Raw genomic sequence first — 22,883 nt, 5'->3', positions numbered from 1 at the left:
GTGTGTGTATGTGTGTGTGAGTGTGTGTGTGTGTGTGTGTGTGTGTGTGTGTGTGTGTATGTGTGTGTGAGTGTGTGTGTGTGTGTGTTGGGGGTGGGAGGCAGGACTCTCCACATCAGAACCCTGTCATGGATCACCCTCCGAATTGCTACTCTCCTTGAATTATTTGGGTCCCAGAATCCTTTGAATTCCCATGAATGCCCAAATCCTCCCCACCCCGAGGTGCCCGTGGACACTTTTCCTGCTGTCTTGAGAGGTCACAAGCCGCTGGCCCGAGCTGTGGCTGCTGCATCCGTGACAGACGCTTGTCGCACAGACTGACGGGAAGGTTTGGAGAGAGTGCTCATGACTAGCTTGTGACATGGTGACCTTGATATTCCTGGCATACAGACCTCCTTTCTCCACAGGAATTCCTGTGCCTTTTAAGGCAGGGAGACCTCAGGCTTTGGAGCTCTCTGTCCTCGGAGAGTAGGGCCTCACCCTCTCTGGCCACTGCAGACTCCTTATCTCTTCCTCTTGTCTCCGCCTCTCAATTTAAAGGGCAGAGGGGAAGAGGCAAGTAAGAAATGAACTGAGCCACAAAATGTCACTGCCCGTTACACTGTAACATCTGATCTCACACACATGGAGAGGTAGGGCCAAGCCAGAGACCATTCTCAGCTCTTCATAGATTCTGTCCCTGTTTTTCATACAGGATTTTTGTTAGAGCTGTACTTTTTGCTGTATTACTTTTTTTTTTTAAGTTGAGGCTTTTAAAACATGGTCTTGTGTTCTCTGTTTTTAAAAAACAATATTGATTTCTTGCTGCTTTATGGCTATGACTGTTTGCCTGCATGTATTTAAGTATACTTCATATGAGCCTGGTTCCTGTAGAGGCCAGGGGCAGGTGTCAGGTCCCCTAGAGTTATGGATGGCTCTAAGCTGCCTTGTGGGTGCTGGGAACTGAACCCAGGTCCCCTGTTGAAGAGTCCATGATCTTAACGGTTATGCCAGTTGTTCTCAACTTGTGGGTTATGACCCCTTTGGGGGGGGGGTCAAACGACACTTTCATAGGAGTTCCCTAAGACCACTGGAAACATAGATATTTATATTATGATTTATAGCAGTTGCAAAAGTACATTTTCGAAGTAGCAACGGAAATAATTTTATAATGGTTGTGTGTGGGGGAGGTGTTACCACAACCTGAGGAACCATATTAGAAGGTTGAGAGTCTCTGTGTTAAGCCATCTCTCCATGCCCGGGGGTGCTGTGTCCACACCACTGTGCTGCTTTGGGAAGAGGAACCTGTGTTTGAGCAACAAGGAGCATGGGACTGATGAGCAGAGCTAGGTCAGCGTGGGAGGATCAGGGGCCCCTCTGATCACAAGTGAGGAGACCAAGCCCCAGAAGGGGACAGGGGTTATCCATGGAGCCCCCTTTCCCGGGGTACTGGTTGGTTTTTGTTTGTTTGTTTGTTTGTTTGTTTGTTTTTTAAATCAACTTGTCAGAAGCAAGGGAAGAGGAGCCTCAGTTGAGAAAACCACCCCCACCAGACTGATCTCCAGGCAAGTCTGCAGTGCGTTTTCTTGATTAATAACTAATATAGGAGGTCTAGCCCTGTCTGGGCAGTGCCACCGAGGGACAGGTGGCCCTACGCTGTAGACTGAAACAGGCTGAGGAGCCCAGGGCAGGCAGACAGTAAGCAGTGTTCCTGGATGGCTCCTGTTCTAGTCCCTGCCTCCAGGTCCCTGCCCTGCTTGACTTCCTTGGTGATGAACTGTAAATGGGATGTGTAAGAAAAATAAGCTCCTTCCTCCCCAAGTCGCTTTTGGTTATGGTCTATAGAGATATAAACAGCAATCAAGCCAGACCAAGACGCTTTCTTAAAGGGGCAGGGGGCTGCTTAATGCCTAGCATCTGCTGTCAGCGGGGAGCACAGGCAAGGTAATGGTGGAATTCTGGCCTCTGTGAGAGAAGCTGGGAAGCCTTCATATGCTGGCACTAATGTTTTGTTGTTGTTGTTCATTAGGTATTTTCTTCATTTACATTTCCAATGCTATCCAAAAAGTCCCCCATACCCTCCCCACCCACTCCCCTCCCCACCCACTCCCACTTCTTGGCCCTGGCATTCCCCTGTACTGAGGCATATAAAGTTTGCAAGACCAAGGGGCCTCTCTTCCCAGTGATAGCCAACTAGGCCATCTTCTGATACATATGCAGCTAGAGACACGAGCTCTAGGGGTACTGGTTAGTTCATATTGGTTGCAGACCCCTTTAGCTCCTTGGGTACTTTCTCTAGCTCCTCCATTTGGGGCCCTGTGTTCCATCCAATAGCTGACTGTGAGCATCCACTTCTGTGTTTGCTAGGCACCAGCATAGCCTCACAAGAGACAGCTATATCAAGGTCCTTTCAGCAAAATCTTGCTGGCGTATGCAATGGTGTCAGTGTTTGGAGGCTGATTATGGGATGGATCCCTGGATATGGCAGTCTCTAGATGGTCCAAACTTTGTCTCTGTAACTCCTTCCATGGGTGTTTTGTTCCCAATTCTAAGAAGGGGCAAAGTGCCCCCACTTTGGCCTTCATTCTTCTTGAGTTTCATGTGTTTTGCAAATTGTATCTTGTATCTTGGGTATTCTAAGTTTCTGGGCTAATATCCACTTATCAGTGAGTACATATCATGTGAGTTTTTGTGATTGGGTTACCTCACTCAGGATGATGCCCTCCAGGTCCATCCATTTGCCTAGGAATTTCATAAATTTATTCTTTTTAATTGCTGAGTAGTATTCCATTGTGTAAATGTACCACATTTTCTGTATCCATTCCTCTGTTGAGGGGCATCTGGGTTCTTTCCAGCTTCTGGCTATTATAAATAAGGCTGCTATGAACATAGTGGAGCATGTGTCCTTCTTACCAGTTGGAACATCTTCTGGATATATGCCCAGGAGAGGTATTGTGGGATCCTCCGGTAATACTATGTCCAATTTTCTGAGGAACTGCCAGACTGATTTCCAGAGTGGTTGTACAAGCTTGCAATCCCACCAGCAATGGAGGAGTGTTCCCCTTTCTCCACATCCTCGCCAGCATCTGCTGTCACCTGAACTTTTGATCTTAGCCATTCTGAGTGGTGTGAGGTGGAATCTCAGGGTTGTTTTGATTTGCATTTCCCTGATTACTGAGGATGCTGAACATTTTTTCAGGTGCTTCTCAGACATTCGATATTTCTCAGGTGAGAATTCTTTGTTTAGCTCTGAGCCCCAGTTTTTAATAGGGTTATTTGATTTTCTGGAGTCCACCTTCTTGAGTTCTTTATATATATTGGATATTAGTCCCCTATCTGATTTAGGATTGGTAAAGTTCCTTTCCCAGTCTGTTGGTGGCCTTTTTGTCTTATTGACAGTGTCTTTTATGCTGGCACTAATTTAATTGTTAAGCATCGTTACTGCTACCATCATTATTGTGTTATTGGTGTGTGTGTGTGTGGTATGTATGTGTGAGTGGTTGTGTGAGTGTGTTTGTGTGTGTGTGGTGCGTTTGTGTGTGTAAGAGAGTATGTGGTATAGTGTGTGTGTATGCATGGTGTGTGTGTGTGTGGTATGTGTCTGTGTGGTGTGTGTGTGGTGTATGTATGTGTATGTGTGGTGTGTGTGTGTTTGTGTGTGTGCTCGCAGTTTTTGATTTTTTTTGTTTTGTCTGATTGGAATTTGGGAGGGTTCTTTTTCTTTTCTCTTTTTTTTGAGAGAGAGAAAGCATAAAGTTAGTTGGGTAGGGAGTGAATCTAGGAGATATTGGGGGATGGGAAAGAATATGATAAAACTAAATAATTTACTATAAAAATAATAAAATAGAAAAACTAGAGAAAAACAAAAAGTAGATGAAGCCACAAAGAGGTAGGTTGCAAATGAAAAGAATGCTTTTGTCACTTTGCCCCTTTGAATAATATTTGAGTGGTGGATGTTCACTGTACACGATACTGACTCCCAAGGACTTGTTCACACAACTTTGTGTGACTCCGCACCTCCCCCCCCCCATGCCCTGCTTTTCCCTCCCCTCTGGTCCCCAGACAGCTTTGCAGTTTGCTTCAAGCACACACCCATATCTCTCTAGAATCTAGGAACCACAAGTGAGAGAACCTACAGTATTTGTGTTTCTGAGGCTGATTTGAGTCACTAAACACAAGTACTTCCAGCTGTATCCATTTTCCTGGAAACGACTTAACTTTCCCCTTGAACCTGGACGTGGGTCCCCTCACGACACTTTTGTAATTCAACAGTCTGAACGAGTGTCAGCAAGCAGCTGACAGCCTGAAAAAATGGTCAGATTCCCGTCATCTGAAACTACAGGCCAGGTGGCCTATCTTGCGACAAAAATACTAAGTCAGGCTAAAGGAGATAAGCAAAAGCCCGGAGGGCATGACGACCCAGGGAATGCGCGCATGCTCCGTGTGGACCGGCAGGGTCGGTTCCTTCTTGTGTGTGCCGCCACTGGATGCATAAAATAGGTCTCAATGTGAAAGGGACACAGGCAGAGCAGCTGTCACTGCAAGAGCAGAAGTCCCCATGTCTAATTGAGGCCGGGAACGTAGTGGCCTCGAATCGCACAGATTTCCAGAAATACTGGATTTTTACAGGTGCATTAGGGACGTCTGGATGCGGCTGCCCCCTGGTGGCAATTTCGAGGATATTTCTCTAAGCACAGAGCCCTGAGCTGTTGCTAAGGACTGAGGTGATTCTGAGATTCTAAGAGTCTTTAGCCCCTGTTGTGGGACTGACATTCTCATGAACCCACGGTGCTTAGGAGATAGCACCTACTGTACAGAAAGGGATATACCTTCCCCAGGTGTGGTTTGAGACAATTCCTCCATGCGGAGACCTGGGCGTCATAACTCAGTTTTCTGGAAAGTTTCAGAGGCCCCTTTGTGCTGAAACCCCAGCCCTTTCCCCTTGCAGGGATGACGTCATCGTTCTTCCAATCCCTAGGAAGATAACCTCCTGCGCAGGCCTAAGGACCTCACAGCTCCACAAGGGACCACTGGTGCTCTGCCCAGAGAAAGGGCTCCACAGCAGCGTGGCTCTGGATGACCTGAGCTTTCCTCTCAGCCACTCTAGTCTCGCCAGCGCTGAAATTTTAAGCGCATGTCCCTATGCCTGGCATTTTCACATTTTACATAGTCTTGGGATCAAAATGATGTCCTCACGTTTGTAAGGCGGACACTTTGCTGATTAAGCTGCCTCCCCATCTCCCTCATGGACTCACGCTTTCAAAACATGTCATTCGTCATGTGTGGAAGGCGAGTAAGCAGGAGTGTGGAGGAGGCGCTTCACAGCACCAGGGGCCAGGAAACAGGGCCTATGGAACCTGGGACCTGGGCAACCTTCTAAAGGGCCACCTATTGTCACCTACTCCCACCAGCTAGGCCCCAACCCTCATGGCTGCAGAGCCTCCCACACCAAGGCAAGCATTCAAATGATAACGGGGGTGGGGTGGGGAACCTCTCAAACTCAAACCCTAAGAGGCTTACTTTTGGTATTTCGTGCCTTATAGTCTAGGGCATGTGTCTGCGGTTACATTCCAGAGTCGTGCCTCTGCCTCTCCCCCACCCCAACCCCCGTGCTCTGTGCTCTGCCTAATCACCCCTCCCTATCACCTCACCACCTTTCTCCGTCTTTCCCACAGTGTCACAGTCAGAGTCACACACCACATTGTCTTTTCTGAATTGACTTCAGTCAGCAACTGTGTTACGTTTCCTTTGTCTTCTCATAGCTTGAAAATGCCCTCCCTCCTTTCTTCATTTCCGAAGCTGAATAGTGTTCTATCCTCGGAACGCACCGTGGTCTACGTATTCACTTCCTGCCAGCAGGAGTGCCTTGGTGACTTAAAGCTACGTGAACACGGGACTTCTTGAGAGCAGAGGTTTCAGCTCCTCCTAAGGGCTGCCTTGCCGGGTCACAGAGAACAACATGCTCTGCCTTATAAGAACCATGGCCGTCTTTCTATATGACTGCATGATCACGTATCCACACAAGTGCCAAGTGAGAGTTCCTGCTGCCTGCGCTGCCCGAGGACTCGCTGCTGCCAGCCTTCTGTATTCTGGCCGCTCTGGTACTATGTACCCTGCCACGTGTATTCAGTGAAGTTTTACTGGGATAGCGGCACTCTCCTTTGCATATAATCCAAGTCCAATCCCTGGCAAGCATGAAGAGCTGAGTTGGATGCTAAGCAGTCATGTGGCACCCAGCGTCCACTTCTCCCTCGGGGCAGGGTAGCCGGGCCCAATGAACACCGAGCTGGACTGGAGAGAGGAAAGCTTACCCAGGCGTGGGTGGGAGCGGTGCAGTATGGAAAAGAAAACACTCAGGACAGAGAACTGGTTTGTTTATTAGGGGGACCAGGTGGAAAAAGGGGTACTTGTGTCACTGGGGAGGTCTGTGCACCACTTGCCAGGGTAGGGTGTTGGTCGATACTTCATTTGCACACTTGGGGGCTGTAGGGTGTGTGTATTGGGGGACCCTTATAAGGTCAGACAAGGACAGAAACCTGATAACGGTCAGGGTGATGAGCCCTTTTGAGGGTTGATGGTCAGGAAGCTGGCTTTAGTTCCCCAGGTTGGGCGGGAGGAGGTTGCCAGCTCCTGCGGTCCTCATGTTTGAAGTATCCAGGGTGGAAGTTCCCTTGGTCCTTCTTCCTTAACTTATGGTCCCACACTGGTGTAAAAGCCGGGTGCCTCCATATACCTATAACCACGCTGAGGAGCAGAGAGACTGGTAGATCCTTGGGACTTGCCAGCCAGAATGCCTATCTAAAGCAGTGAGTGCCAGACCAACCTGGAGTGAGAATCTAGGTTCCTTAAAAAAACCCAGCTATGTTACATGAATATGTTTTTGTTTTAATCCCAGGTATAGGATAAGAGGTTGCTTCACAGCAGGTGACTATGACTGTCTCCTGCTCTAGGAGGGGCATGACTTTTGGCAGATACAGATAGTTTAATTTTGGGGACTCTTGAGGGGGTATAAATGCAAGCGCCCCAAGAAGGGCTATGGCAGCTGCTGCTCTCCCTCCTGCAGTGGCAGAGGCAGAGGCAGAGGCAGAGGCAGAGGCAGAGGCAGAGGCAGAGGCAGAGAGGCAGAGGCAGAGAGGCAGAGGCAGAGAGGCAGAGGCAGAGAGGCAGAGGCAGAGAGGCAGAGGCAGAGAGGCAGAGGCAGAGAGGCAGAGGCAGAGAGGCAGAGGCAGAGAGGCAGAGGCAGAGAGGCAGAGGCAGAGAGGCAGAGGCAGAGAGGCAGAGGCAGAGAGGCAGAGGCAGAGAGGCAGAGGCAGAGGCAGAGGCAGAGGCAGAGAGGCAGAGGCAGAGGCAGAGGCAGAGGCAGAGGCAGAGGCAGAGGCAGAGGCAGAGGCAGAGGCAGAGGCAGAGGCAGAGGCAGAGGCAGAGGCAGAGGCAGCTGTGGATTCCTGCTGCTACATTTGTAATTGCTGGATATCCTGACTTGCCCCAAAGAACCTGGTAAGCATGACCAGCAGGAAGTAGTCTAAAGAGGCCTCCATCCCCTTTCCCCTCTAAACGTCTTTCTCTCCTTCCTAATGTTGGGGGCTGGAGGGATTGGGTGGAATAAGGGTTACAAGGGTGGTAGATACAGAACACAATAAAGTATGCTAAAAAAAATACACTGACACCAACCAATGAGAAACCTGAGAAAAATAAGGTGGGCACTGATCCAAGAAGACAGAATGTACATTGCATCCATATATCACATATCACACACAACACATCACACACCACACACACCACATCACATATCATATATCACAAATCACACATCACATATCACACACCACACATCACACATCATATTATCACACACTCGCACACCCACATCCACACATACCACATATTACACACTACACATCACATATCACACACCACACATCACACATCATATTATCACACACTCGCACACCCACATCCACACATACCACATATTACACACTACACATCACATATCACACACCACACATCACACATCATATTATCACACACTCGCACACCCACATCCACACATACCACATATTGCACACTACACATCACATACCACACACCACACATCCACACACTACACATCACACATTACACACTACACATCACATCCACACATCACACCACACACCACACATCACATATCCACATATTACACACCACACATCGCATACCATACATCCACACATCACACACCACGCATCATACATTACACATCACCCATCCACACACCACATATCACTTATCCACATATCACACACCACACATCACACATCCACATACAAATACCACACCCTACACAAAAAACAGCCCCCCCCTCAAAGATTCTATGGGACACAATTCCAAAAAAATACTTACAATCTTGTTCCTTATAGAAAACACATGTGCTGACCTGTCATTTAGAGCCATCTGGATTTTTTTTTAACTACATAGCCATGGAGGACTGGCCTCACGGTAGCCGTGTGATGCATATTCTTGTGTACGCAACAGGAAAGCCACCGTGGGAACTCTGTCCAACTGAGGGAGGACCAGGCTGAACATATCCCACAGTCCTTTGCAGAAAATGTATCACTTAAGCATAGACTATCAGAATCTGGCTGGTGTTTACGTGTGTGCACTTATGTGGGTACACAGGCATGGGATTTTTCAGTCTTTAAACTATTTTTATTGCAAAAAAAATTTGCAAAAAATTATTATTGCATGTCTATTTGTAAAATCCACATATATAATCGTTATTTTGAGAGTGGAATGTGGTGGTACACACCTTTAATCCCAGAACTCGGGAGCAGAGGCAGGTGGATATCTTTGAGTTTGAAGCCAGTCTGGTCTACAGAGTGAGTTCCAGGACAGCCAGGGCTACACAGAGAAACCCTGTCTTGAAAAATGAAAACAAAACAGAACAAAAATCCAATAATTGTTATTTGTTTGTTTGTTTATTTATTTATTTATTTATTTATTTATTTATTTATTTATTAATTATATGTAAGTACACTGTAGCTGTCTTCTGACACTCCAGAAGAGGGCGTCAGATCTTTGTTACAGATGGTTGTGAGCCAGCATGTGGTTGCTGGGATTTGAACTCCGGACCTTCGGAAGAGCAGTCGGGTGCTCTTACCCACTGAGACATCTCACCAGCCCCAATAATTGTTATTTTGATAGAAAACACACCGCAGCTCCTGCATGGCTGCCTCAACAGCACCAATAGAAACTGTGAGCTGGACATGGAGAATCCATTGCCCTTGTGTGGCAACGGTCTGATTGCTATAGCACATTCTCACCACATGGGGGCAGAGCATTCGTGGCTATGACCTAGCTCCGGGGTGCAAGAATTCCGGTCCAGGCAAGCTGCGTGCATGGCTTACTTTGCTGCCTCTTAATTCTCCTTCTGGGGATAGAATGTTGCTTACACAGGACATTCCGACAAGAAAATGCAGATCAGGCACACAGAAGGCTAGGGGAATCGGATTTAAAATGCTTAAAGTCAAGAATTTGCCGCATACGCAGAAAGCTGAATCCCTGAGAGCGCTAACATGCTAGTTACAAACTTTTCATCTTAAAAACGGACTCTCCCTTTCACTGGCTAATAAACATAGGGTAAAAACAAACAAGCCATTTGAAAGCGTGTGATCTGCGGGCGGCACTGATAGGAGCTCTCTCTTCTTCCAAGGATACTTTTGTACATACAAGAACATCCAGTGTTTGTATGCAAGCAGTGGTCTAGCCCACACCAACCTGCATCATGCTTATTTTTTCCTCTTCCTAAGCAATATACTGAAGATTGTTCCTCAGTGCCCAGCATCCTCCCTGTTCTCTTAACCAGCAAAGGAGCTGGTTGTGTGGAGTATACTCGCCCCTCAGCCTGGTTCTCTCCTGATGGACATTTAAGTGGTCTTCAGTCTTTGGCTGTTACTAACAATGGGACAGTAGCCACATCTGCACCAAGGTCTCTTAAACACGTCCAGACCCAATATCCTAAATTCCCAGGAGATGTGTGACGGGCTGGAAGGTGTGTGTGCTGTAAACTGTGATATACCCACGGTCCTTGATGATGGTAATGATAACAGGCGGCTTCCATGAGCTGTTGTGCTGTGTGGACAAGGTTCTGAATGCTGCACCTTTCTCAGCTACAAGCAGTGAAATACCTGTGCGTTTTCATCAGCATTTATGTTGCTATTATCTGTAGAAAGGGCATCGTGGAGGTTGAAGGCTTAGCTCAGTGTTAGAGCATCTGCTTGGCATGTGCAAGGTCTACCCAACACATAGGGAGGGAGTGGGGAGGGAGGGAGGAAAGAGAAAGAGAGAGAGAGAGAGAGAGAGAGAGAGAGAGAGACTTTTATCTTTACTTTCCTGTGACTAGTGTTCATATCCTTGAATAATCTTTCTGCTAAGATGCGCTCAGTGTTGAAAGCCTTTTGAATATTTAAAAACTGGGCAACTTAATCTCGGCCATTTCCCCCTCTCATGTTCTTATCATTTATCATTCTTCACTCTGGATAATATTTTCCACGAAGGAACTTTTAGTTCTTGTGGAATTGATCCCTCTTTTCTCTTTCTCTCCCTCTCTCTCTGTCTTTGTGTGTGTGAATCTCTCATGTGTGCATGCTCTACGTGTGACTCTCGTTCTGTGTGTATCTTTGTCTCTTTCTGGTGTGTGTGTGTGTGTCTCTGTGTGTGTGCACGTGTATGCGTGCATGTGTGTGTGTGTGTGTATGCGTGTGTGTGTGTGTGTGTGTGTGTATGCGTGTGTGTGTATGCCTGTGTGTGTGTTCGTTCGTGTGTGTGTGCGTGCATGCGTGCATGTGTGTGTGTGTGTGTTCCTCTCTCTCTCTGGATCACCTTTTTTAACTTTCGTACCATGTTTGAAAAGGTCACTAGATCTGCAATAATAAAAAGGAATCTCCGTGGGGCTGGAAAGATGGCTCAATGTAAAGCACTTGCTGTAACTGCAGAGGGAGCCCCAGTACCCACATACAAGCCTGCACGAGGGGCGTGCCTATGATCGTGGTGAAAGGTAAACCCCTGTAGCCAGCCAGTCTAGCCAAAACAGCAAGCTCCAGGTTCTATGAGAGACCTGATCTTAAAATATGAGGCGAAGGGGCCGGAGAGATGGATGGCTGGGCAGTTAAAAGCACTTGCTCTGAGGTTATGAGGACTGGCTTTTGTTGCCAACTCACGGGGCATCCCGGGGAGACTCGGGAGCCCAGTGCTGGGAAGGACAGAGACAGGGAGATTGATGGGGTAGCTGCTTTCCAGCCTTGCTGAGAAGCCAGCCCAGTGCTCAGGAAGAGGCCCTGCCTCTGTAGAATATGTGGGAATAGGCTGGGGGAATGGGGTACATTAGATGCCCCTGGGGGCAATGTGTCCCCTGCTTCGGTGGAATAGTGGGGACAGTGGGGTACACCAGATATCCTCTTGTGGGCTCTGTGCTTGATCAGGCACGTTACATCCACCCACATAGATGGTACACAGATAGTGCGGGGCGGGGGGGTTGAATAAAAAATGGCCTCCATAGGCCCATAGTGAGCACTATTAGGGGGTGTGGCCTTGTTGGGGAAGGTGTGGCCCTGAGGGAGAAAGTGTGTTTCAGTCTCTTCCTGCTGCCTGCTGATCTGGATGTAGAACTCTCAGCTCTTCTCCAGCACCATGTCTGCTTGCATGTCACCATGCCCTCCCACCATCATGATGATGGACTAAACTTCTGAACTTTGAGCCAGCCCAGTGAATTGTTTTCCTACCTAAGAGTTGTTATGGTGTCTCTTCATAGCAATGAAACCCTAAGACAGACAGGCAGACAGATCTCTTTCTTAAAAATCTAAGGTGGGTAACAAATGAGGGAGTTCTTTCCCTGTCAACCTACAAGGTTGTGGTATGTACGCACACGCGCACACAAACACACATGCACACTCACACCTGTATACATGCACACAGGACACACATGCGCACGTCTACACACACACACACACACACACACACACACACACACACGAGATTTTTGTGTTTGTTCTTGCTCCCCTGTGGCTGTTATCTCTAAGCCTTGTTGGATCCACCGACTCTCTTTCCATGGGGAACCAGCCTTGCCTAGCGAGATTTTCCTTTTGCAGACATCGCCCCTGTGCCCCATCCTCGGCTGGGAACTCTTTTCTCCACCAGTGTGAGATCCGCTCTTCCCTTTGTAATATCTCCCAGACACCTTTAGCCTATTTCCAGACTATCTGGTCCCATCAGTCTGTCTGCCTGTTTCGATGCCAGAGTGAAGCTCTTTCATTTGTGTGGTCCTACAATCTGTAAACCACTCGTAGTGATTTCGTTTCGTTGATTTTCTTCTTGGAGTTTCCTTAGCTTTGTGTGTGCTCAGCTTTTCCATGTAACTCTAGTACCCTTCAGTTATTACATTTGTATTTGTTCCTTCTTTATTTCTTACTAGGGAAGTTCATCGTCTGGGCATTTGATACCCCACCCCCCACCCCTCCCCACCCCTCCCCACCCCCACCCTTGGAAATCAGCTCTCAGACAGATTAGTAGCTTTTCTGGGTTCTAAAATCTTTTGCTACTTATATTCACTCTCTCAGCTTTGCTTCTCCTGAGAACTCTGGCCAGTGCACACACCAGGTCCTCCCAGGAGACTCTCCACACTGGCCTGGCCCTTCCTGCTGTGCGTCTTGATCCAGGAGATGATCAGTGAGGAAGCTGGTGACTCTTGGCCATCGAGTTCCCTGTTCCTTGGCCACACCCGCACCAGGTGCAGAACAGGAGCCATCCAGTCTTAGAGCTGGCCAGCCAGTTTGAAAGACAGCACCCTGGCACCACAGGCTTCCAGGGGCCCTGAGGAGAGCTAGAGACTTCCTAAGTCTGCTTTTTTGTTTTCCCCTCCCCCTCAAAGAAGAAACTCCTTTGATTTGGACCTTTATAACAGGCCATAGCCAAGCAGTGCTGTCTCTTCGGGTCAGCTGAAGAGAGAGAGAGAGGTCCCCCCCCTCCCCCACCGTCTTTGCAGCGCTAAGTTCTGCACTGTTTGGGGTTTCAGGTTAGAAGCTGGTGCTGTCTGGGCACACTGGGGCTGTGACCTGCAGGAAGGAGCCCTGTCACCTTCCCCTCTCTCCTCTCCTCTCTCCCTCTCCTTTCCCCTCTTCTCTTTCCCTTCTCCTCTCCAGCAGCATCTTGAATCTGCCTCCGGAGAGTCAAGGTCAAGACCCGCCATGGAACGTGAGTAGTGAGACAGGCGGCTCTGGCTCACCTTGTTTATTCCAGGTCATTAAGTAAGAGGCATCGGAGGGATGCGTTTACCCTTTAAAATACAGTGGAGCCTACTCTCGCCTCTACGTCGACAAAGCGCACAGTTTTGTCATCAGCGATATAGTTAGCTTCTTTCCTATTGGGATCGGGCTGGTTTTAAAGCAATTAATTGAATGTATGTAGTCCTTAGTTGGGTGTATTTTATTCGGTGCTTGAATATTTAACAGCATTCTAGCAATTTCTAGAAAGCTCTGTAAGTTTATGCATCTATTATAAGTGTAAATAAATTCTCTGGCACTAATCCTTATGGGGTTGATTTGCTATTTAAAAAATAATAGTAATTGTGAGAGTTCCCCCTCGTGTTCCTCCAGTGTCTCAATCCATTCCACTGGCGGTGGTGTAGGGGGTTGAAATGCTTCTGCGAGCTTAAGTCATGTGACTCTAATCTCATGGACCCTGAGCTTTGACACTCATGACTTGGAGATTCACATGTAAGTCGTCCTTTATCCAAAGTGAGTAAGGTTAATCACTCATGCTGCCAAGGAACGAGACTCTGATGCCTCGCTTTAGAAAAACTGAGAGAGAGACTAGGCCGGGGCCTAGCAAACACATAAGTGGATGCTCACAGTCAGCTATTGGATGGATCACAGGGCCCCCAATGGAGGAGCTAGAGAAAGTATCCAAGGAGCTAAAGAGATCTGCAACCCTGTAGGTGCAACAACATTATGAACTAACCAGTACCCCGGAGCTCGTGTCTCTAGCTGCATATGTATCAAAAGATGGCCTAGTCGGCCATCACTGGAAAGAGAGGCCCATTGGACACGGAAACTTTATATGCCCCAGTACAGGGGAATGCCAGGGCCAAAAAGTGGGAATGGGTGGGTAGGGGAGTGGGGGGAAGGGTATGGGGGACTTTTGGGATAGCATTGGAAATGTAATTGAGGAAAATACGTAATAAAAAATTATTAAAAAAAAAAAGAAAAAGTGAGAGAGCCATTGGCAAATGTTCAGTGAGCCGCTGGCAAGCCCGAGTGCTGGACCCTGCAGGCTGAGGTGAAATCAACAACGTCACCGGGACATGCCTTTCCTGGCTCCCTCAGTACAGAACAGTTTTGAGTTAAACAGCAGCTGAGATCTTAATCTCCTCGCCAGACAAGGGCACACAGTGTCTTTACCCAGGGCCAGCAGAAAGGAGATCAGAAAAGACAACTTTATTCTTCCCTTTTTAAAATTGCTTAAAAAAAAAAAAAGCATGTGTCACCTAACACCAAGGGTACAAATGGGCGTGCTGCAGAGAGTCCAGCCCCTGCCCCAGGTCCCTTCTCTAGGGGTGACAAGCAGTGCCCATTTCCTGTGGACTCTCCCACTTACACCATATGGCTGTGCTTGGATGAGTGGTTATCAGTGCTGCTGGGAGCCAGTGGAGCTAGCAGAAGGACATTCGGTCTATGGAGGAGTGACCTTAGAGGGGACTCTGGGCGTCCAGCGGCCACTTCTATCTCTTGGCCACCATGGAGAGCAGCTTCCTCCAGTACACACTCTATCCATGGTTTGTTGCTCTGCCACAGACGCAGAAGCAGTGGGACCAAGCGACCATAGGGTGAGACTTCTGAATCTCTGAGACCAAATGGCCTTTGCTCTTTATAGATTCATTTACCTTGAGTAGTTGCTATAGGAAAGGGAAGCTGGTTATATATATATACTCATAAACTACAGGCGAATCCAAAGCACCCACAGGCACCCACTTTATGGTTTTAGCTTAGGTCATTTATGTAAAAGAGCATACAATTTGAAAATGCCCTGTGCACGTTCTCCTGTGTGTTTTGATTATCTTGACATTATTTCTGCTGAAACCTATTGTAAATGCTGCGTATATGGTTGTCACATTGTCCTGTGTCTTAGTCGGGGTTTCTATTCCTGCACAAACATCATGACCAAGAAGCACTTGGGGAGGAAAGGGTTTATTCAGCTTACACTTCCATACTGCTGTTTATCACCAAAGGAAGTCAGGACTGGAACTCAAGCAGGGCAGGAAGCAGGAGCTGATACAGAGGCCATGGAGGGATATTCTTTGCTGGCTTGCTTCCGCTGGCTTGCTCAGCCTGCTCTATTATAGAACCAAGACTACCAGCCCAGAGATGGTCCCAGCCACAAGGGGCCTTTCCCCCTTGATCACTAATTGAGAAAATGCCTTACAGCTGGATCTCATGGAGGCATTTCCCCAACTGAAGCTCCTTTCTCTGTGATAACTCCAGCTGTGTCAAGTTGACACAAAACTAGCCGGTACATCCTGTTTAGGGAATAACGACAGGAGAAGGTCCCTGGTGGTCAGGGCAGGCTTGTGCAAACACTTTTGCAAACACTTCCTTTCTATGGCTGGCTAAAGCTCTGGGATGTGGGACCCACAGATCCACGGCCTGATTTTATACTGCAGCCCTGTCTGGAGAGCCGTAGGACAGGTTGCTCAGGACAAGTGTCAGGATCAAAGAGGTGTAAGGTCACCGTGAATGTCAGGAGGGTCTGCTAAGGAGCCCTCCACATTGGTAGAACAGATTTACCCTTGACCCGAAAATGATAACAGGATCTCATTACCCCACACATGGTGATTTCTGGAACTCCATATATTGACAAACCAGTAGATGGGAAAATGTCGACTTGGTTTAGACTCACACCGCCTCATGCTGACATTCTCCATTACAGTGAAGCCCTTTTCCTCTGATCCCATTGCATATTTTTCCTCTGAGATTTTAGATTTTTTTGTGTCTTTCTTGTAGGCCAGAACGCTGGTAAGAAATCATTTGTAGTTTGATTAAAAAAAAAAAAAAGCTTTTAATTACGTGTTGATGCTTGCATCTTTGTGCACACGTATGAAGGTGTCGTGAAGACCAGAAGAGACCATGGGTCCCAGGAGCTGGAGTTACAAGTGGTTGTGAGCTACTGACACGGGTGCTGGGAACTGAATTCACGCCCTCTGCAAGAATAAAAAGCATTCTTATCTGCTGAGCTATCTCTCTGGTCTCCTGCACTTTGGTTTTCTGGCGTGCAAACACGTTCAAACAATTTTAAATATGGCTATATTTGATGATGTTATATCAACTATTCAAAAACTTAGTGTTTTAAACTGTTACATTTTGAAAAGAAGGTGCTGTGTGTGTGTTGGTGGGTTCTTGCCTATCGGACACAGAAAGCTTCCGTAAGCTGTCCCCGGCACTCACCTCTTGATGGTTTGGTTATGTGTCTACCTTCTGAACCTAGGCACTTTGTCTCATCTGGGCCTTTCTGTTTCATAGCAATCAAGTGGACACCCCAAGAAGCCTTCAACCAGACCCAGTCCAGCTCCCTCCTGCGTGACCCCGTCGAGGGGAAGAACAGCACTGGCTCTGCCAGGACCCTGAGGCTGCTGGATGCAACCAGCGCCGCCTGGTACATCCTCACCATCATCGGCATCTACGGGCTGATCTTCCTCTTCCGGCTGGCCAGCAACATCCTCGGGAAAACTAAGAGGTCCTTGGAGGATGTTTACTACTCAAGCTTAACTTCTGAGCTCAAAAGGAAAGGGTTTCAGAGCAAGATGGCCCATTGTCCGTCACTGATCATCAGCAACGCAGCCGCCCTTCAGCCTCAGCAGCTCAGCCTAGAGCCGACGTGTGAAGACGGCAGGCTCCACGTGGGAGCCCAGGTGGTCCCCTGAAGGTCAAGGCCGCCAGACCAGTACTGGGAGGCCGCAGAAGGTTTGCAGGTGGGACAGTTTGGGGCCTGTGATCTTGAGAAAAGAACCCAGTCCTGGAATAGGGCAGGGTAAGCATCTCTGGCCATGGACACTTGGGGCTATCAGAGTGTGAACAAACCGCAAGCAGCTTGTCTTCAGGTGACGACGGGGTGTCAGCAGTCCCCAGCTGCTGTCTTCAGGTGATGGAGTCTCAACAGGTGAAGGAGTAGTGACAGTCATCAGATGCTGTTGCCAGGTGTTTCTGGTGTGATCAGAGGAGACAGTTGAATCCACAGGTTGGAGGGACCAGGGTTCTCAGATGGATTCAGGATACTCCTGTCCTGGGGCAAAGGGATGACTTCTTGTCATGGGATGAAGGCTGAGCTTGGGGTGGGATGCTCAGGAATAGCATCGACTTCTAGGGATTGCATACACATTTGAGAGTCAGTCACCTGGAATATGTGGGAGCTGAGATTGTCTGTCCCCAGAAGTGACTTTGTCCATTGAATTTAGGACCAAAGCTGTTCATAGTAGAAGCTAAGAATTCTTCATTGTTTTTCTAGAAGAGTCTGATGCACTGAAAAAAAGCATTCATTTTTGGATTCAGGTGTTCCAGACTCTGGGCCGGGCATGTTCAGCCCTGTTTTGATGTCTGGGAATTTATTGCTGCACTTCTCTGAGCACAGATGGGTTTCTAGGTCACACGGGAAGAGTGCTGCCGGCCAGTCATGCCATGTGGACGTGCTCCAGTGAGAGCGTGTATGTGAGTGCACTTTGAAATGGAAAGCACACCTGGAAGTGGCGGTGTGTTGCAGTGGTGATGGTGTGGAGACTGCGGGGCACAGGTAATGCTTCTAGTGAGGCGGCATCGAGGGCAGCAATGGTGTTGATGGCTTTAGGACCTCGTGATGATCAGAATTTGGCAAGTCACCCTTTTGCTTTTTAAATTGAGTTTTAGTTAGACTTCAGACTTAACTACTGTATTTCTATACATTGTTATACTACGTTTTTGTGAATGCTCTCTCGGCCCCTGCTCTTCTCTTGCTGGTCCCTCCCTCCCCCCGAAGTGTCCCCTCTGCCTTCATGTCACACACAGTGTGACCTTTTCTTGTCCCTCTCTCTTTAGACCTTCACATCCTCTCCCATAGCTTTTCTCTACTTTCCCGTGTACACAGACAAGCACACACATGCCCGCACATGCACACACACATATAATTCAATCTATATCTACACAGCTATGTGTGTCTCTATATGTATACACACATATATCTGTGGTGTATGTGTACACACACACACACACACACACACACACACACACGGGATCTCAGAGGAGCAGTGGGGAGGCAGAGGCAGGTAATCCTGGCTAGAAGTTAGGGGTGTGGTGTAAGTCTTCCCAGGGACTCGGCATTCAGTGCCTACAGAATGAGAAGTCAGAGTGGATCACATGAGACCATAGCCTCTCTTGGTTCTGGGGAGTCCACAGCATATGGACACCCCAGTCTTCAAACATGGCAGGGGTAACATCAGTGTGGGCCGCACAGAGAATGTTCTACGGCTACAAACTCTGTCAGGAAAGTATGCATGAGATGTTCTATAGCAAATTAAAACAGGTGTCTAAGTCAGGGTTTCTATTCCTGCACAAACATCAGGACCCAGAAGCAAGTTGGGGAGGAAAGGGTTTATTCGGCTTACACTTCCACATTGCTGTTCATCACCAAGGAAGTCAGGACTGGAACTCAAGCAGGGCAGGAAGCAGAAGCTGATGCAGAGGCCATGGAGGGATGTTCTTTACTGGCTGGCCTGCCTTGGCTTGCTCAGCCTGCTCTATTATAGAACCCAAGACTACCAGCCCAGAGATGGCACCACCCACAAGGGGCCTTTCCCCCTTGATCACTAATTGAGAAAATGCCTTACAGTTGGATCTCATGGAGGCACTTCCCCAACTGAAGCTCCTTTCTCTGTGATAACTCCAGCCTGTGTCAAGTTGACACAAAACTAGCCAGTGCAACAGGATTGAGAAAACTGATTGATATGACATAGGACAGGTTAGAAAACGAGACGCGCCATCCAATGTCTGCATTCACATCGTAAGTGGATGCTTCTGAAGATTTAACACAGTGGAAACGGCCAGCCACGTGGGCTGTTGAGCCTGCTTTTCCATGTGCACACAAACCCTAGAGTTCTCTGGGGAATGTTAACTCTGAAATTGTCACTTTCCAGGAGGAAGCTGGGCTGTTTGACCCAGGGTATAAAACCCCACCATCACCTGCCTTCCGCACGCATGGCCACCAATGTCTGTTTAGGGATGGACATGTCAGAGTCTTCTCATCAGTATATAGTCATCAAGGAGATGCCTTCTCTCCAAGGCCAGCCAGGTCCTTGTCCTACCACCTTGACTTAAATGTCACATGGAGTACACTAGAAAGTTAGTTAGTAGAACCACACATAAAACAGAGGCCCCGGAGATCCCATGTGCTGCCTCCCACTAGGGCCAGACAAGATTTCTATGTCAAGGGGTGAAGGCTGATCATCCCCCAAGGGGGCAGAACAGTCTGACCCCTCAGAGCCTAAGCCTCCAGAAGTCCAGAAAAGAACCCCAAGCTCTATAGGTACACGTAGGGCACAGGCTACTGTAGTTAGCTCTGCATAGCTGTGAGCAAAAGACCTAGAAAGAATAACGTAAAGGAGAAAAAGACTAATTAGGAATCCCAGTTGCAGAGGGTTCAGCCAGAGTGGCTTGGTTCTACGCACTTGGACAGACAGTCCTAACGGCAGCAGCTGGGGAGCGCACATATTCCCCTCCTGGCAGGCAGGATGCAGAAAGATTGGGGGAGGGGGGCTGGGAACCAGGCGAAACCTTCAAAGCACACATCTAGGGACCACTTCCTCCAGTTAGCCACACTCCTAACTTTATACCATGTCCAAAATGTGCCACCATCCAGGGACCAAAACATACAAAATGTGAGTCTGTGAGGACACTTCTCGCAAAACCACAGCACAGACACACCTTGGACCCAGCAGCACTGTGACGGAACGCACTGTTTGGTCTAAGCCCAGAGCAGGAGTTGGCAGGGATCTTCTGGAGGACTGAACACATGAACCTAATGCAGGGTTGGTTAGAAAAGGAGCAGGGGCCATGAAATCTGCATTGGCAATCATTGCACCTTTATAGAGGGAGGGATCTTATATAGTGCTGGTATGTTTACACACACCATCTTTAACCACCCTCTCACAGCCTCCACAGAGGTTCACAGAAGCTAAGAGACTTGTATACTGTCACATAGCCATCAAATGTCTTAGGGCCAAGTCTACCAGGTTCTGAAGCGCTGCGATGTCTGTTACCTTGGCCCTGGCTTGCTTTCTGTTGCTATGACCAACATGACTCGGGAAGGAGGGGGTCTATTAGGGCTTGCACTGCCAGCTCAGAGCCCACCACTGAGGAAAGCCAGGGTAGGAACTCAAGAGGGGATTGAAGCAGAGATCAGGATAGCACAACTTTCACTCACGGCTTTCTGGTGGCATTATCCTACCCCTAGAGGGTCTGGCTTTCTCATCTGCTAGCCAGGGCAAGAAGGGAGAGAGACAAGGACAAAGCCAACTTATAACTCAGCATATAGCCCTGCCCTCTCCACCCTGAGTGTGTGTGTGTGTGTGTGTGTGTGTGTGTGTGTGTGCCTCTGTCTGTCTGTTTGTCTGCCTGCCTGCCTGTCTGCCTGTCTACTGGATCTCTCCAGTCTCCCCAAATGTGCTCCTGGGGTGATACTTTCAATGAGAAGTGACTGCCGCATATGATCACCGTAAAAGCCCAGCTGCTAGTGACAGAGAAACAATGTTTCCAGTTGGTTAGTGCTGGAAACAATGTTTTGAGCACAATAGTACTGGCAGTGGCTCTGGCCTCTTTACCTGCCACCTATCAATCAAGACCTGTGCCCAGTGTTATTGAAACAAACACCATCATCCCATTTACAAAGCAAACACAGGGAGAGGCCAAGGGCCCCCTCTGTTTTCTTCTTAGTGAGACTCCATGCTTGTTTTTCTACAGACAGCATTCTTTATAAAGAAATCCTTTATCCAGGCAGTGGTGGTGGCTCAGGACTTTAATCCCAGCACTGGGGGGTGGGGGCATGGGAGTGGGGGTGGGGAGAAGGGGGTAGAGGAGGCAGGAGGATCTCTGTGAGTTTAAGGGCAGCCAAGCCACTGTGAAACATTTCCTATCTGCCTCTAGCTCTGAGAAGACCCAAAGCACCAGGGAGTACGCTTATGCCTCAAGCACGTTCATGGACTTGGCAACCAGGATGCGTGTGGACGGTATAAACAAACACAGGGAGGCCTAATGACTTCACTCTGGGCAAGTGCTGTCCCTTAAGCTGTGACATCATGATAGAGCCTCATTCTCACTGGCCGGTCAGTCTTACCTCTGGCCACTCTTGCTGACCTGCAGTCACCATGTTGTATATCTCTTTAGCCCAATTCTCTCCTGGACCTTGGGGACTCCATAGACCCATCAGCTTCATGGTCCCAGAGTCTGGGAGAGAAGCAGGGCACAGTTATTTAATGACACTGCAAGTTATTGCTCTGATGATCCTTTGCTGTTTAATTTCTCGGTCTTTAATGTATTCTAGCGATTAACCCCAGCACAGATTTGCCCCTACTCTCTGGTTTTTCCACACAGAAGAAGCTTTTAAGTTCATGCAATCTCATTTGTCAGTTTTTACAATAATTTCCTGAGGTACTGGTCATTTTCAGAAAGTCCTTTCCTGAATCCGAATCTTAAAGTATTCATTTTAAACTTTCAGGTCTTAATTAGGGTCATACGTTTAAGCATTTGAGTATGCGCGCACGCACACACAAACACAGACACAGACACACACACACACAGACACAGACACAGACAGACACAGACACACACACAGACACCCACACAGACACACACACAGACACCCACACAGACACACACACAGACACACACACAGACACAGACAGACACAGACACAGACAGACACAGACACAGACAGACACAGACACACACACAGACACACACAGACACAGACAGACACAGACTCAGACTCAGACACACAGACACAGACACAGACACAGACACAGACACAGACACAGACTCAGACACAGACACAGACACACACAGACAGACACAGACAGACACAGACTCAGACTCAGACACACAGACACAGACACAGACACAGACACAGACACAGACACAGACACAGTCACATACACAGACACAGACTCAGACACAGACACAGACACACACAGACAGACACAGACAGACACAGACACACACAGACACAGACACAGACACAGACACAGACACAGACACAGACACAGACACAGACAGACACAGACACAGACACAGACACACACAGACACAGACACAGACACAGACAGACACAGACACAGACACACACAGACACAGACACAGACACAGACACAGACACAGACACACACAGACACACAGACACACACACACAGACACACACACACACACACACACACACAGACACAGACTCACACAGACACAGACACAGATTAACTTTTATACAGGGCAAGAGACAGGGACCACCTTGTCCTTCCACATGTGGCTATCCAGTCCCACAGCACGTTTTGCTGAAGGGGCTGTCCTTTTGCCGATGTGTTTTGGGCACCTTGTTGAGCATCAGGTGGTTGTGCAGTGTGGGTTTGCTTCTGGATAAACCCCTCTTCTTTACCTTAGTCTATCTTGGTTTTGTTTGTTTGTTTTTTGTTTTTCCCAGCTACGCTGTTTCGGTCTGTGAGATTTTGTTACTGACATGGGAAAAAAAAAAAAAAAGAAAACCAATTTAGTTTATCAATTTGTGTTGTTTGTATTATTTAGATATTGTTTTGTGCTTGTTATTTGCTTTGCTGTTTAAATTGCATTTTGAATATAAATGTGCACATT

The 22,883-nt window shown here is 48.1% G+C and overlaps 1 protein-coding gene across 3 annotated transcripts, besides 3 other annotated features; it reads left to right on the top strand.

Annotated features, from left to right (window-relative positions):
• Positions 132-1,312: an enhancer, noted in NCBI's record as "VISTA enhancer mm768". NCBI's record gives its function as "enhancer in: heart[9/9]" and the evidence as "EXISTENCE:transgenic organism evidence [ECO:0001131][PMID:17130149]".
• Positions 3,762-5,279: an enhancer, noted in NCBI's record as "VISTA enhancer mm113". NCBI's record gives its function as "enhancer in: midbrain (mesencephalon)[5/7] | dorsal root ganglion[3/7]" and the evidence as "EXISTENCE:transgenic organism evidence [ECO:0001131][PMID:17130149]".
• Positions 3,764-5,245: an enhancer, noted in NCBI's record as "VISTA enhancer mm769". NCBI's record gives its function as "enhancer in: midbrain (mesencephalon)[7/9]" and the evidence as "EXISTENCE:transgenic organism evidence [ECO:0001131][PMID:17130149]".
• On the top strand, positions 12,558-21,857 carry Smim34 (small integral membrane protein 34). 3 transcript variants are annotated; one of them, XR_001782000.1, is made up of 3 exons: positions 13,650-13,730; positions 16,530-17,793; positions 21,174-21,857. XR_001782000.1 is itself a non-coding variant. In NM_001370888.1 (2 exons), the coding sequence occupies exons 1-2, from the start codon at positions 13,203-13,205 to the stop codon at positions 16,928-16,930; spliced, it is 408 nt and encodes a 135-aa protein (NP_001357817.1). In that variant the 5' UTR covers positions 12,558-13,202; the 3' UTR covers positions 16,931-18,605. The 3 variants fall into 3 exon arrangements, 2 of the variants coding, with proteins under 2 accessions (NP_001357817.1, XP_017172672.1); NM_001370888.1 differs by lacking the exons at positions 13,650-13,730; positions 21,174-21,857 and adding an exon at positions 12,558-13,209 and having other exon boundaries at positions 16,530-18,605; XM_017317183.1 differs by lacking the exon at positions 21,174-21,857 and having other exon boundaries at positions 16,530-18,605.
• Positions 21,858-22,883: the final 1,026 nt, after the last annotated feature.

The sequence above is a fragment of the Mus musculus genome, chromosome 16 (genome assembly GCF_000001635.26).
Source record: "Mus musculus strain C57BL/6J chromosome 16, GRCm38.p6 C57BL/6J".
NCBI classification, from domain to species: Eukaryota; Metazoa; Chordata; class Mammalia; order Rodentia; family Muridae; genus Mus; species Mus musculus.
The sequence above is the reverse complement of the archived record's forward strand: the minus strand, read 5'-3'. Positions and strand labels throughout refer to the sequence as shown.